The sequence below is a fragment of the Symsagittifera roscoffensis genome, chromosome 1, assembly GCF_963678635.1.
Source record: "Symsagittifera roscoffensis chromosome 1, txSymRosc1.1, whole genome shotgun sequence".
NCBI lineage: Eukaryota > Metazoa > Xenacoelomorpha > Acoela > Convolutidae > Symsagittifera > Symsagittifera roscoffensis.
Window position 1 is genome coordinate 14,829,604 of NC_087062.1, and position 13,544 is coordinate 14,843,147.

Genomic DNA, 13,544 nt, shown 5'->3' on the forward strand with positions numbered 1-13,544 from the left:
CAACTACCAAAAAGAAGGGGCAAACATCAAAGAAAGCTAGGCTGGTATCATACAGCAGTCAGGGTGATAGCCAGGACGAAACTGCATTCACAACGTCTCGAAGAAGCGGACGAAGGAGAACTGCGGTCACGAAGATGGGAGGCGTTATGATTGACTTAAAATTGAGGGCGTTACTTCTAGTCCAAGTGCTAAAAACCTTCAAGTTGCTAAAATTCAATAACAAAGCAAGTTGAAAACGTGTAGAAGTTTTTTACGGGAAAAAAACCTTAATTCCCGAATACACGACACTTGTTTTTGCAAGTGTAATAATCATACTCACCTACAAAAAAAATTCACATATACATAGATTAGATTTAAACCACGACCATGTAAAGTAACCACCAATTCACCAACACACTTAGAATTCGAACATGCTCATTTGAACAGTTCAACTGCGAGCAAAACGTATTTAAAAAAGAAAGGGTAATCTTTCAATTAGCAATCTCGCTGATTGCTTAGCGGGAAAGAATTGCGTTACTGAAATCAAATCAAAAGTCGAACCGCGAAAAATCAAAATTTATCGTAAACAAATATGATCCTGAAAAAATCATCTTAATCTAATATTCAGAGAAAATTACGTCAATCTCTTACACTTAAAAAATCAAGAGGAAATAATGAGCCCGAAAAAAATAGACTACCCTAACCCCAATCAAAGAAAGGTTGCAGACACTCCCAACTCGACGAGTAAACAAAAACAAAAAATCAAGTGGAAATAATGAGCCCGAAAAAAATAGACTACCCCAACCCCACTCTAAAAAAATCAAGTGGAAATAATGAGCCCGAAAAAAAATAGACTACCCCAACCCCAATCAAAGAAAGGTTGCAGACACTCCCAACTCGACAAGTAAACAAAAACAAAAAATCAAGTGGAAAAAATGAGCCCGAAAAAAAATAGACTACCCCAACCCCACTCTAAAAAAATCAAGTGGAAATAATGAGCCCGAAAAAAATAGACTACCCAACCCCAATCAAAGAAAGGTTGCAGACACTCCCAACTCGACGAGTAAACAAAAACAAAAATTTTCTGTAGTAAACTTTTGAATTACAAATTGATATGGCTGAACATAAGCGGCATAAAATGAACTAGATATACAAATAAATAAACTTTTTAAGGACAATTTAACCCTGCTAGTGCGTTTAACATAATTTACGAAAATCAAATGCACCAAAATCTAATGCACATTTAGCTCAAAGCAATTTATTGTGTAATCTTTAGTTATTTGCTTGAAATAAGTCTGAAAAGCTATCAGTATCCGTTCTTTATTTCAGATGTGACGAAATTCAACTCAACAGGTATTCCTGTATGACTCAACCTGTAAAAAAGTTCATTCTTTAGCTTTTTCACATGCTGTTCACGCTTACGCTCTTTTCCATCTGAGACACACTTTTCCAAAACATCCAACAAATCTTCATCGGCGTCGTAGAAAATCAATTTGTTCACAACATGTTTACACATCAAATAATAATTTAAATCACCGGATCCATATTTGCACAACTCACTGGGTGCGTATCTAACACAATCATTGGAACAAGCTTCATGTTTATGGATGTAATAACCATCTGGCTCCTTAACTTCACGTATATCTACCGCGTGAATATCGTCTAAATCTACAGGCACGACTCTCCCGTCACTTGTCCAAACTAAGTTATCCAGCGCTGTATCCGTCATATACAGAATGAAACCACTTTTTGTGTCTGACAACGTTTCAGCTAACTTTAGCGCCTCGAAGCTAATTCTGTATCGACTCACCAAACTAGATTTCTCGAAACTCTCCAAAGGTTTTCCCATGTTTTGAACTACTGATATCTGTGGACAAACGGAAATGATTCCAGGAAAAATATTCATTAAACCAAAAATCGACGATCTCAAACTGAGAAACAATGAGTAATCGAAAACCAACGTGTAAAAATCGTTTGGTGACATTTGCCTATGCAATCTTCTCGACGGACATAATCCAAAGGTTTCCAAAAACTTCATTTCCAGTCCTTTTTTGTAAGTTCTTTCCAGTTCTTGGTATGCACGTTTGTCTTCGCATTTATGCTCTCCGCCTATCCACTTGGCCAACAGAGCACATTTTTCGTCTCTGTTTTTCACTGTTTTCGCCACTGCAGGTTGATTGCGAAAGGTGCCGAAGAAGACGTGACCATGACTCATTTTTTCCATTTTGAACTCTCGGCACGATGAAAATACTCCATAGCAAGCGGGACACTGGGAGGCGTCCACTAAACTATTTATATCGTATTTTGCATCTAAACAAGCAGCACCTCCCTTTGAGAACTCTCTGAATCACCATTTTAAAAATCAAAAACGTTGCTGTGGAGTCATTAACAAAACAATGAAAAAAAAACCTGCAAGAAAAGCCAAAAATATCCAAAACAAAATGGCTGAAACATTAAAAACTCTACAAAGAGCTTCGGTGAATGCTATACAGTAACCAAAGTTTCAAAAAAAAGTCCTTTCTGCGGATCTAAGCAGACAGATAACTTAAATTAGCCAAAAGTTTCTGTGTGCAAAAAAAAACAAGTCTCAACTGGAATCGAACTCCGAGGCTTTGTCGTTTCAAGCATGGGGGTTACAGCAACTTGAAACAAGTTTAAAACATCGAGCTACGAAACTAACCTGACTAAAATAAACAGACGGTCCATAAACCGAAAAAGCACAACAACTCTAGTTTGCAAAAATGGGCCCAGCCGGCTTCTAATCACCGGATGGGTGATCAAATTTGAATTTATAATAAACAAACAGTAACAAAGCCGAAAAAACCTGAAGAGAAACCCTTCATGCCGAAAAGAAATTCAAAAAATTTCTTAACTTATAAAAAAAAAGTATTAAGTCCGTTTTCTCCTCAGATCACACACGCGCAAAAATTTTTTTTGCGGTCTTAACGAGGCAATAAAAAAAGTAGTAAAAAAGTTATATTTTGCAAACCGAGCTGGTAAAATTAAAACCAAAGTGAAAAGCAAAGTTCGATTCGGCTTTTTAAAAAGCTAAAAACAACAGCAGTTAAAAGATGTTACATCTAAAATAAACGATGTTATGATGTGGCAATAAAGCCGACAAAACATAAGCAGACAAATAATAGACCAATTTTTTTTTTTGAACCGAAATTTCTACCGGTGGAAAAACGAACTGGTCCTGGTCAGGTCCGAACACAGGACCTTTGCCCTCCAAGGCATATTCGTTAGCACCAGCCTAAGTAAGCAAGAGACATTACAAAATTTGAATTCATTCTGCACCAAGGTACCACCAGGAGTCCAATGAAATTGAAGTTAAACAAAAAATTGTTAAGTTTTAAGCCCCACCTGGAACTACAATGAACAACACTTGCAACTACTATTAAAGTTGCTCACAGCACAAGACAAATCAGTAAAATAGCAACTAGCCCTTCTTGCAAAAAAAGAATCTTTCAAGTTCTCCTCTGATACTAGAATGAACAACAGTTGCAATGAAAATTGAAAACAGAACAAGCAAAATCCGCGATGCATCAACTGAGCTGACAAAACTCCAACAGAAAATGATAATCCAACAATTTCAATTTTAACCAATTTTTTTTCAACTGCAGAAAAACTGAAAAAAAGCAAGGTCCGGCTGTGATGCGAACGTCAGACCTTGCAAAGGCAACTGCGTTACCCCTAGAACGATTGGGAGAAACCTGAACGATATTAGGGTTCAATATAAAAGACACAGAGGCGAAGTGATAGCATGGAAAAAGCATCACAAGCTAGCAGAGAGGAAAGAATATTGGAGCCACTAAATCCGAAGAATGCGGAAAAATTATCCAAAAAACATGTCCAGAAGCACGTCAAAAACACAATTGATAGCGTTTGAAATTTCAAAAAAAATTATCGAGCGAAAATAAAATTTTGTCATGTAAAAGAACTTTGAACTATAATTAAAAGAACTTTGAACTATAATTTCTATTCTGAGATTTTTAACAATTTGTGCAATCCAGAGCAAATTATGCAAAATATAGTTCCCTCAAACTACTCAATATTAGGATAATACGCCGATAAAATATAAGTCGAAACCATTCATGCCGAAAAAACAAATTGCGGGAGTAAATGAAAACAGAAAGCAACTACAAGGAAAACTGCTCACAGCAAAAAGTTTCTGCAGAAGCGAAGCTGAGCTTCGCACCACTTGCGATACAAAACAAGAAAGCCACTAAGTTGAAAAAAAAATCAAAAATTTCGAAAAAAATCAGATCTATCGATAAGGCTAATTTTGAAACAAAAACGAGCCAGGACAATATCATGTGAAACTATCGGACAGTAACAAAGCCGGAAATACCTTTGCAGAAACCCTTTAGAGACCGAAAAAATTAACAAAAAATTTTCAAGTCACCCATACCCTCAACCAAACAAACATACAAACACAAACTTGATTCACGCGTCAAATGAAACAATATGGCCGAAAACTATTAGGCCGAAAAAAAGGCAATAAAAAAAACGAAGCCGAAAAAAATTTAAGAAAAATAAAACGTTAATTAGTCCCCCTGACCCTCAAAACACATACACCGCTCGTGAAACCACACAAAATGAGGCGACTGAGCAGATTTAATTTGGGTCGAAATCTACCAAGCCGAAAAAAGGAAAAGATGAACAAAAAACAACAAACATTTTAAAGGGTAATAAGAAGTTATTAAATCTCCTTCCCCCTCAAAACACAGACACCCACACACAAATTTTTTCGCCCATCGAATGGCGCAATGTGCGAACATTGAACCGATATAAAAAAGAACGAAGCTTATCAAGCCGGGAAACAAGGAAAAAGCCGAAAAAAAATTGTTGTCATGAAAAACTTGACTATAATTTCTGTTAACACTTTTAGCAATTTGTGCAAAAAAAATCGACAAGATTTCAGACTTAAAAAATTTCCTCTCCTTCTCAAAACCCTCGAAAACATTTTTTGCTCATCAAATGAAACAATATGAGACAAATAAGCCGATATAATATAGCCCGAACCCTATTAAGAACAAAAAAAACAAAAGAAAAAAATTGCAAAAAACTTTAAGACTAATAAGAAGTTATTAAGCCCCTCGCCCTCAAAACACAGACACACACTTTTTCTTTTCGCTCGTCGAAGGATGCAATATGAAGCCAATAAGCTGATATAATACAGGCCGAAACCTATCAAACCGAAACAAAAAGGGAAAAAGGCGATAAAAAATGTCTTGAAAAATTGTAGTTATATTTCTATTAGGATGTTTAGCATGGTGCACAGTCCAGAGTTAAGCATAAATATTTGTTTTCAATGAACCGACTCGATATTAGGTCTCTAAGGCAATAAAAGATAGGCAAAAACCATTAGTGCAGAATAACTTTTTTAATATATATATTTACGATAACAAGGCTAAAAAAAAATACAAACAAACAGCAGAGATAAATGAAAATACAAAAAGCATCTATAATGTAAAAAAATCAAATAAGCATTTTTGTTGGATGGTAAAAACAAAACGGAAACTAAGCTAAAAAAACACCGAAAAGTCCAAAATTCAAAAAATACCAAAGAAATCATTGTAACAATCGAACTGCAAATTTATTGGACAAACACTAATAAGGACGCTCAGTGAGAGTAATAGAGCAATGCAAGCAAATATACGCACATACTGTATGCACGTCTTGTACTGCATTCAGGCTGCAACCTGTGGACAAAGTTGTTTACGGGAAAAAAAAGGTCTAGTTCCCGATTGCAATACCTTGCTATCGTAAGGGTAAAGATGTGGCAAACTCTAAGCCGACAAATGATCAGGCGACCATTTTGATGAAGTGGAACAATTCCCGTTTGAAAACAAAACAGATCCTACTGAGATTCATCCCGGACCTTTGTTGTCCCAGCCCTATTCGTTATCTCCACACAAAGTGTAGGTAACTTAGAAACTTGAATTCAATATGAACCAAGATACCGAGTGATTCAAATGATGCTGTTAAACAAGTTTTTAACCCGAAAAAAGTATATTTTATCAATTTGATAACGCTTGCTGATCGCAAGCGTAATTATATAATGCGCGGGGAATCCTAAAAAGAAAATCACTTTCGAAACTAAGGATGATTAGAAATCTTTTGTCAGGCATTGGCAAACTCATACAAACATCCCTCAAATTTATATGTCAATAACAAGGTTTTGACATCTACTGAAAGCACAACGCAAGGTGATCCCCTCGCAATGGCTATGTACGGAATTGGGATAAACCCACAGATCGAGCTCCTGCAAAAACCAAACGTATCCCAAAAATGGTACGCAGATGAAGGAAGAGCTGCAGGTGATCTTGAGAGTCTCCGCGCAATTCTGGACAACCTGGATGTGCTTTCGGAAACAATGTGAAGCCTTCCAAGTGTCAACTCATTTGTCGGAAAACCGTCGGGAAAGCGCCATAAAGATATTCGAAGGCACAAATATTACAATGGAAGACGGTTTTAGAAACCTCGGATCGATTATAGGAACACCATCAGCACGCGATAAATACATGAAAAGCGAAATTGAAAAAACCTAACTGAAAAGCTTTCCAAAATAGCTGAACCATCCCCACAAAATGCCTACTCCTGCTACACAGAGGGAGTTAAAAATAAGTTAAGCATATAAGACTCCGGAAGCATATAAGACAATGGATGAAATTGAGAAAAACGTTAGACAGCAGCTACTTCCCAGTATCACTGGTAAAACCATATAACCGATGAAGATTGCAGCCTTTTTGCAAAACCACTCAGAATGGGAGGATTAGAACTCCTCAGTAACACGAACTTTTCCAGAAAACATGAGTGGTCACGAGCCATTTGTGATCCATTAAAAAACAGTGATCCAGAAATTTTGTTGTTGTTGTTGTTGTTGTTGGGGATTCACAGCACTGCTGTTGGGAGTCTTGGTCCCGGCGTCTTCTCTAAAACAATGTCCACTTGTTTCTGCACGTGATACAATCACAGAATAATTGCCACGTGCACGTTGTCATTTCTGAAAATCTCTCGTTTACAAATTTCCACATCGTGTTTAAAATTCTCGTCTTGAGGCCGATTCGTTTATCAAAATGAATATATGGTTCTAATCGATTTACAATCCTACTGGTTCTGAAAACAAATTCGTTTCTCGCTTTTTCCGTTCTCACTTTTCGCATCTCAAAAATTTCTATATTTCTAGCCCGTGTGGTTCGCCTGTTTAACACTATTTCATTTCGTTCATTAGAATCAAGACTGGCAAGAAGTAAGATGTTATTTAGCTGGATGAACATGGGCAGGGGTAAAATGTTTAGCAAGCGTAGTTCGTTGATGTACACTCCCGTTTTATTTCCAGTGATCCACCGGATTGCTTTCTTTTGAAATCGCTCCAACTGCAATTGATCCCCCCTCGATATATGTGTACATGAGAGTCCGTATAATAACACTGGGAGTATTAGTGACTTATACAGGCCTAACTTTACAAACGTATTTATCTTTGCTGATAGGTTTCTTCTCAGGAGGTACAGTACTTGGTTTGCCTTCTTTAATCTTGTTTCAATGTGTACCTTCCAACTTAAATCGCCCGACACAAAAATTCCCAGATCTTTCACAACCATCGATGTTCCAAGCACTACACCAAAAAGCATAGAGTTGGCGTCTCCGCCCCTAAAACTTACTTTTGCACATTTATCTAGTGCTAATTCCATTTTGTTTTCAGTTACCCACTGCTGAATTTTGTCCAGATCTTCTTGAATTTCAATTGATGTTTTTTTGATGGAAAGTAGTTTAAGATCATCCGCAAAAATATATGGTTCAGAGAATTTGAGTACTTCAGGTAGGTCGTTAATAAAAATGCAAAAGAGCAGTGGTCCTAAAAGTGATCCTTGGGGAACACCACTAGTGACTTCTAAAACTTTTGAGCTGATATTGTCTACTCGTACAAACTGTTTCCTGTTTTTCAAATAGTCATAGAGTACCTCTAACATGCAGCCTCCTATTCCTATAAGTGCAACTTTCTTGAGTAGATCAAAATGCGGAACTTTATCAAAGGCTTTTGCAAAGTCAGTGTAGACTGCTACAATTTCTGCGTTTGAGTCATTGTCAAGCGCTTCATATATTTCTTTCAGGAAGGAGAGCATGTTTGTCAAAACTGATCTACCTTTAGTAAAACCGTGTTGATGTTTCGTCAAATACCAGGCAAAGTAAGGGTACAGGTCTTTGTATATACATTTTTCAAGGACTTTGCTGTCAATATTTAATAGCGATACTGGTCGATAGTTGTTCACCAATTTTCGGTCACCTTTTTTGTGAACAGGAGTAACTGCAGCTGTTTTCCATGAATCAGGTATTTTTCGTAGGCGTTTTACGTTTCTCAAAATTTTGTTCATCGGTTTGCATATATTGCGGTTCGTTTTCTGAAAAAAGCTAGGTGGCAACCCATTTGGGCCGCGTGACTTTGTTACGTCCAGAGTTGATAAAATCTCACTTACTGTCTTTTTCGATATATCAAAATTCGTTAACAAGGGATTTCCAAATTGAATATCTCTAATACTAAAACTTTCTTTAGGATTAAAAACTGAATGAAAGAAGTCGTTTAGCATGTTGACTTAATCGTTTGGATTTGTGCTTTCAACTTCATCTTTTATGAGTAACTTAGGAAGACTTGTATGTTTATTCAAGTTCTTTAGGTGTTTAAAAATTACATTAGTGTTCCGTGTTCTAAACAATTCCTCTTGGTAGTTTTTCCTGTCCACTTCCGATGATTCAGTTACTAAATTTTCAAACAGTTTAACTTGTTGTCTTCTGTAGTTGGTCGGTTTGAGTATACATGATTGCCGTTTTGTTTGTAACTTTTTGATCAAATTTGAAGTGCTACTTGTTATCCAAGGTGGAAGTGATTGCCTATGTCTTGTTCTGAGAGGCACAAAACTCTTAATGATTTCATCCAAATATTGGGTGTACTCCTCATGCATTTTGTTAATGTTTGTGTGGCATACTGGTTCAAATGGGTTCTCGTTTATAAAATTGTTTATTCCTTCAAAATCGGCATTTCCAAAACTTCTAAAATTTTCCAAGTATGGTTTCGGCTCTGATACCGTGCATTCAATAGACAACATTATGGCATTGTGATCTGAGCAGTCATAAATCTTGGAAACGTTAAAATCTTGTTCGGCACTTGTATAGCAATTCCGATAGAAGGCTACGTCTAGTATGTTCTTCACACATGTTGGGAAATCTATCGCCTGCCTAAAGAGTCCATTTTCAAAAATTTGCAGTATTTGGTTTTCTTCCTCGTCAGTACTGGTGAGGGTGTTCCAGTTTGTTTCTGGGAAATTTAAATCCCCACATAAGAGAAACGGTTTGTTTTTAGGAATGGCTTTGATCAGTTGTTCAAATTCATGCACTTTGTATCTGTAATTACTGTTTTTTGGCGGATTGTAGAATGAGCCAATTATCATTTCAGTTTGATGAAGTTTTATACTACATAGCACACATGAATCAGGAATGTCATGTTTGGTGGATAAGTCCTCGGTAATTAGACTATTCTTGACAGCTATTAGGCTGCCTCCGTGACAGTTTTTACCACTCACAATAGCTCTATCAGATCTATAGATGTTATATTCACTTAGAAAAAGCTCTGATGATTGAATATTCTCGTTAAGCCAAGTTTCGCTTAAGCATATGACATTAAAATTTCCAACTGCAATTGCATTTGCTAGCTTAGTTCTTCTCTCTATGTTGATTAGGCTTCTAGTATTTAGTTGCAGAATGTTGAGGAATCCTAGTCAATGCTGGGGTTCCTGAACTTCAGTGTCAATAGTTACTTTCACACCATCATTGAACAATTCTAGATTCCTTATTTTCAGCTTTTCGCGAGGAACGCCTTCATCTAGTAGTTGTCTTCGTTTCTTAAGGATTTCGTTCTCTTTAATTGCACTCTCTTTGGTCAATGCTGGTAGCAGGTAGACCTCTTTTTCGACCAATTGTTCTCGCTTTTCTCGGCTTTTTGCTAGTACTAGTCGTGCTTCATGTTCGCTAGGTACAGTTACCAGCAGTGTTCTTGGCTTCATTCGATTACGATCAAATTTTCCCAGTCGTTTTAGTTCTATTATTTTCGGCTTCACTCCAATTATGTCTAGTATTTCGTTTACTTCGTCATTTGTTGGGACAAGGTTTTCTCCTTTTGTTTTCTCAGGGTCCTCTTTGACCCCTTGTATCCTAAAACTTTGATTTATGTTGTGATCAGAGTTAGATCTGGCAGCATGTTGAGTGGTTTGAGCTTGATTTATCCGGGTGGTGGTTTCAGCAGCTACAACGGCACTATAAGTTTTTTCCACTTTATCGCATGTCGTTTTCATTGCATTTCCAATTTTTTGATCTACTAAATCGGTAAGTCTTCTTTCCATGCTTTTAAGGCTTTCAGTTACATCAATGTTTGAGAGCTTCTCGTCTATGTTGGCCAGGGTTTTGCATCTTATAAAGTTGTCTCGTTCATTATTTTGCACACAAGTATTACAAAGCAACATGACATTCGGCCCTAGTTCTTTTATTCCATTTATGGCCACTAGAGACAACCCAACACAAGTTGGTTCCAAATGCATTTGAGCGTTGCATGCGACACAAGTGTATGTTTTCTCGTTGCTGGCAAAGCCTCTTTTACATGTTTTGCAGTTTTTGCCCATTTTTGCTTATACTATGGATAGAAAAACAGTTAAGCCTGGTGGTTCCCGAAAAGGGGAGGCCTGTGGCTCACTCAGGGGAAAAGAAGAAATAGACAAACCTGGTGGTTCCCGAAAAGGGGAGGCCTGCGGTTCACTATTTCTACTTACGTTAATAGGGGCACTGACAGTTCTTGAAACGACACTCGTAATATACCAGATGTCCTTCTGTATTGCAGATGTTCGAATGTTTATCGTATAAGATTTTATTCTTGAGAATACTTTTAATGCCCTTCAGACCTTCTTCACTGAGGTGCACTTCGTCAGTTTTCAAATGATATGAGCTGTGGATTTTTTCACTCACTCCTCTAAACTTCCAAGTTCCTTTTATCTTTCTTAGGAATTCGTTTATTTTTGCAGATCGAGCTCGGTTCTCACTACGATGAGGGATTCCGATGACGAAAACTTTTTTGGCTCGTTCACACAGCTCCTCGGCTAGCTTCGACAGTTCTTCAGCAATGTCGCCTGCAGGTATACTGGAGGGGTCTTTTCCGTTGAAGGCGTCGTTTCCGCCGATGAGCAGAGCGATGATGTTGAATTTGTCTTTCTCGGGTAAGAAGTTTTGGACCGCACCAATTCGGGCCCCAGGTAGGGACAAGATATTGAAATTTGGAAAATCAAGATGGCGTGCTTGAGAATCCGCAATCAGGAGATTTTTTGAAGATGATGTCTTGAGCAAGTGATATCTTCTGTCGGACAATTTCATCGCGGGGCAACCATTGCTACCCCGGTAAACATTTCAACTATCTGAAACTATTTAATAAGTTTATCACAACAATTAGGAAATAGTGGAAACGGAAAAAAACTCTAATAAATAGAATCAAAAAAACTGAGAGAAAGAACATCACACTCTCAAAAAAGGATAAAATTATGACAAATCTGAGTTTAAAGATGGTTTACATCTGAGATATGGATGGGAACCATCACACACTCCACATACATGCCCATGTGGACAACCATTCACACTGACTCACTCTCTACACTGTCCTTAAGGTGGATACACTCACCTAAGACATACTGAAACTCGCGATACCGTTGCGACACTCCTAGACGAAGTATGCCATGATGTTGAAATAGCGCCGAAACTTCAATCGTTGGAAGGCGAAAGCTTTCACAACAAAACAACCACTACTGAAGATGACACTCGACTTGAAGAGGACTTGAACAACCACTACAGAAGATGACGCTCGATCATGTAAAACAGACACGCTCGATTTGAACAACCACTACTGAAGATGCCGCTTCACTACTGAAGATGACGCTCGATCATGTAAAACAGACACGAAAAAAAAATTGAGTGTAAAAAAACTTTGAGAAAGATATTTTGTTGTTTTTCGTATAGAAAATGTGGTTTTAAAATCCAGACAATTAAGCCCATAATGACTTTTATATTCTCGAAACAGATAAAAGTAGGGACATAAACCACCAACTGAAAAAATTGTAAAACACCTTTGAAAAACAAAACGAGAAAGTTCCAGAAGGCTTTACAGCTGACAAATTTACTTCAAAAAGTTGTTCAATAAACCTAAAACTGTTTGATGAAATTCATGTTCGAGAAGTAACTTAATGTTCACCCCTCCATTTAAAAGAATTTAAATAACCGATGTAATTGTCTGGCTTAAAAAAAAAGGAAACTAAACTAAGACGATTGAAAATAAAGGGAAAGCGCCGAAGCCAAAACACCAAAAATGGTGCTATTTTACTTGTTCGGTCCCGTGACAAAACTAGTTTACATGATTGATCCCTCCTATTGATTAAAAACAAAAGCATAGGGATTCGCACCTTCGTTTTTATTAGGGACCACAGTAATTTTGAGGGACCAAACAAGAAAACTAGTACCCCAAAACTAACAGAGAAATTTCACTAAACGCGAATGTAAATGGAAAAACACAATAAGGGGGCTGCATAGAACGCATGTTCTTGAAACATTTCCTGGATGCATTTAGACAAAGAAAAACTTTAGAATTAAAAAGAAAAGAAATTTATGGTTGTAAGCTTTCGCTACCTATTTTAACTTTGGCATTATCTTTTGACAACATAGTACTCAACATGACCAAGTTAACATAGCAAAAAGACAACAAAAGTCAATAGAATAAAAAAGATGAACCCTAAATATGGCCTACACCCCAACAAATTTGTGATAAAAATATGAGAAATTCGATTTTATAATATCAATTGACGAACTACGGGACCATCAAGTTGATAAAAAAAATTGATCGAAACCGTTCGAAAAACATAAATCTCATCTATAAAACGGTAATTAACAGTGATTGCAATGAAATCTTACAAGTCATTAGATTTGAATATTCAAAAACTGAGCACGTCACCAATTCTTACAGCCGCCGAGCATCAGATATTTTTAATGGAAAAGAGTCCAGCTCTCACAAGTGAAAAAAGGAAGCTTTAATTTCCTTATCTAATAATTAAGACGCAATAGGGTACATACCTGGAACATAAGTAGGCAAGAAGTCAAGGTAGAGGACAATATTTAGAAGCACGAAGAGGAGACAAAAGCAAAACCCACATAACACAATCTGGCGAGATGAGAACTTTCTCAACATCCCATCCTGAAAAAAAGCTCTTGTCTACCAAACTTGTGACTTATCAGAAGATTCTACGTCTTCCTTCCCCGTTATCAGATAATTCAACGATTCTGGCACAATTAAAAACTTTTTCCTTTCTCATCCTTATTTGTTGTTGTTGTTGTTGTGAATTTTCAGTAGGATACTGATGGGATGATATCCCCAAAGTTCTCAAAATTTTGTCCAGTTATTTCGGCACATGCTGCAGTCAAAGAAGAGGACCCATGTGCACTTGTTTTGTTCTGAGAATTGATCGTCGAAAAAATTCCACATC

The 13,544-nt window shown here is 37.1% G+C and overlaps 2 protein-coding genes across 3 annotated transcripts in view; both read right to left on the reverse strand.

The window, feature by feature from the left end:
• LOC134840219 (kinesin-like protein KIF9) overlaps positions 1–11,450 on the reverse strand; it is a 510,307-nt gene extending 498,857 nt beyond the window's left edge. For both annotated transcript variants that reach the window (XM_063855985.1, XM_063856061.1), the window contains exon 1: positions 11,442–11,450. The gene's annotated coding sequence lies outside the window, so the exon portion shown is untranslated. The remainder of the gene's footprint in view (positions 1–11,441) is intronic.
• LOC134840370 (uncharacterized) lies at positions 1,077–13,251 on the reverse strand. Its single transcript, XM_063856179.1, has 2 exons — positions 13,135–13,251; positions 1,077–2,289 (listed from the first exon to the last, which is right to left on the reverse strand). Exons 1-2 carry the CDS (start codon positions 13,247–13,249, stop codon positions 1,286–1,288), a joined length of 1,119 nt encoding a protein of 372 aa, XP_063712249.1. The 5' UTR covers positions 13,250–13,251; the 3' UTR covers positions 1,077–1,285.
• Between the last annotated feature and the right edge of the window lie 293 nt (positions 13,252–13,544).

Bases quoted from the DNA above. Each gene is read 5' to 3' on its own strand.
- LOC134840370 (XM_063856179.1), bottom strand. From the start codon at position 13,249: ATGTTGAGAAAGTTCTCATCTCGCCAGATTGTGTTATGTGGGTTTTGC. The intron at 2,290-13,134 runs GTATGTACCCTA...CTGCTTGTTTAG, and splicing joins CTTGCCTACTTATGTTCCAG to ATGCAAAATACGATATAAAT.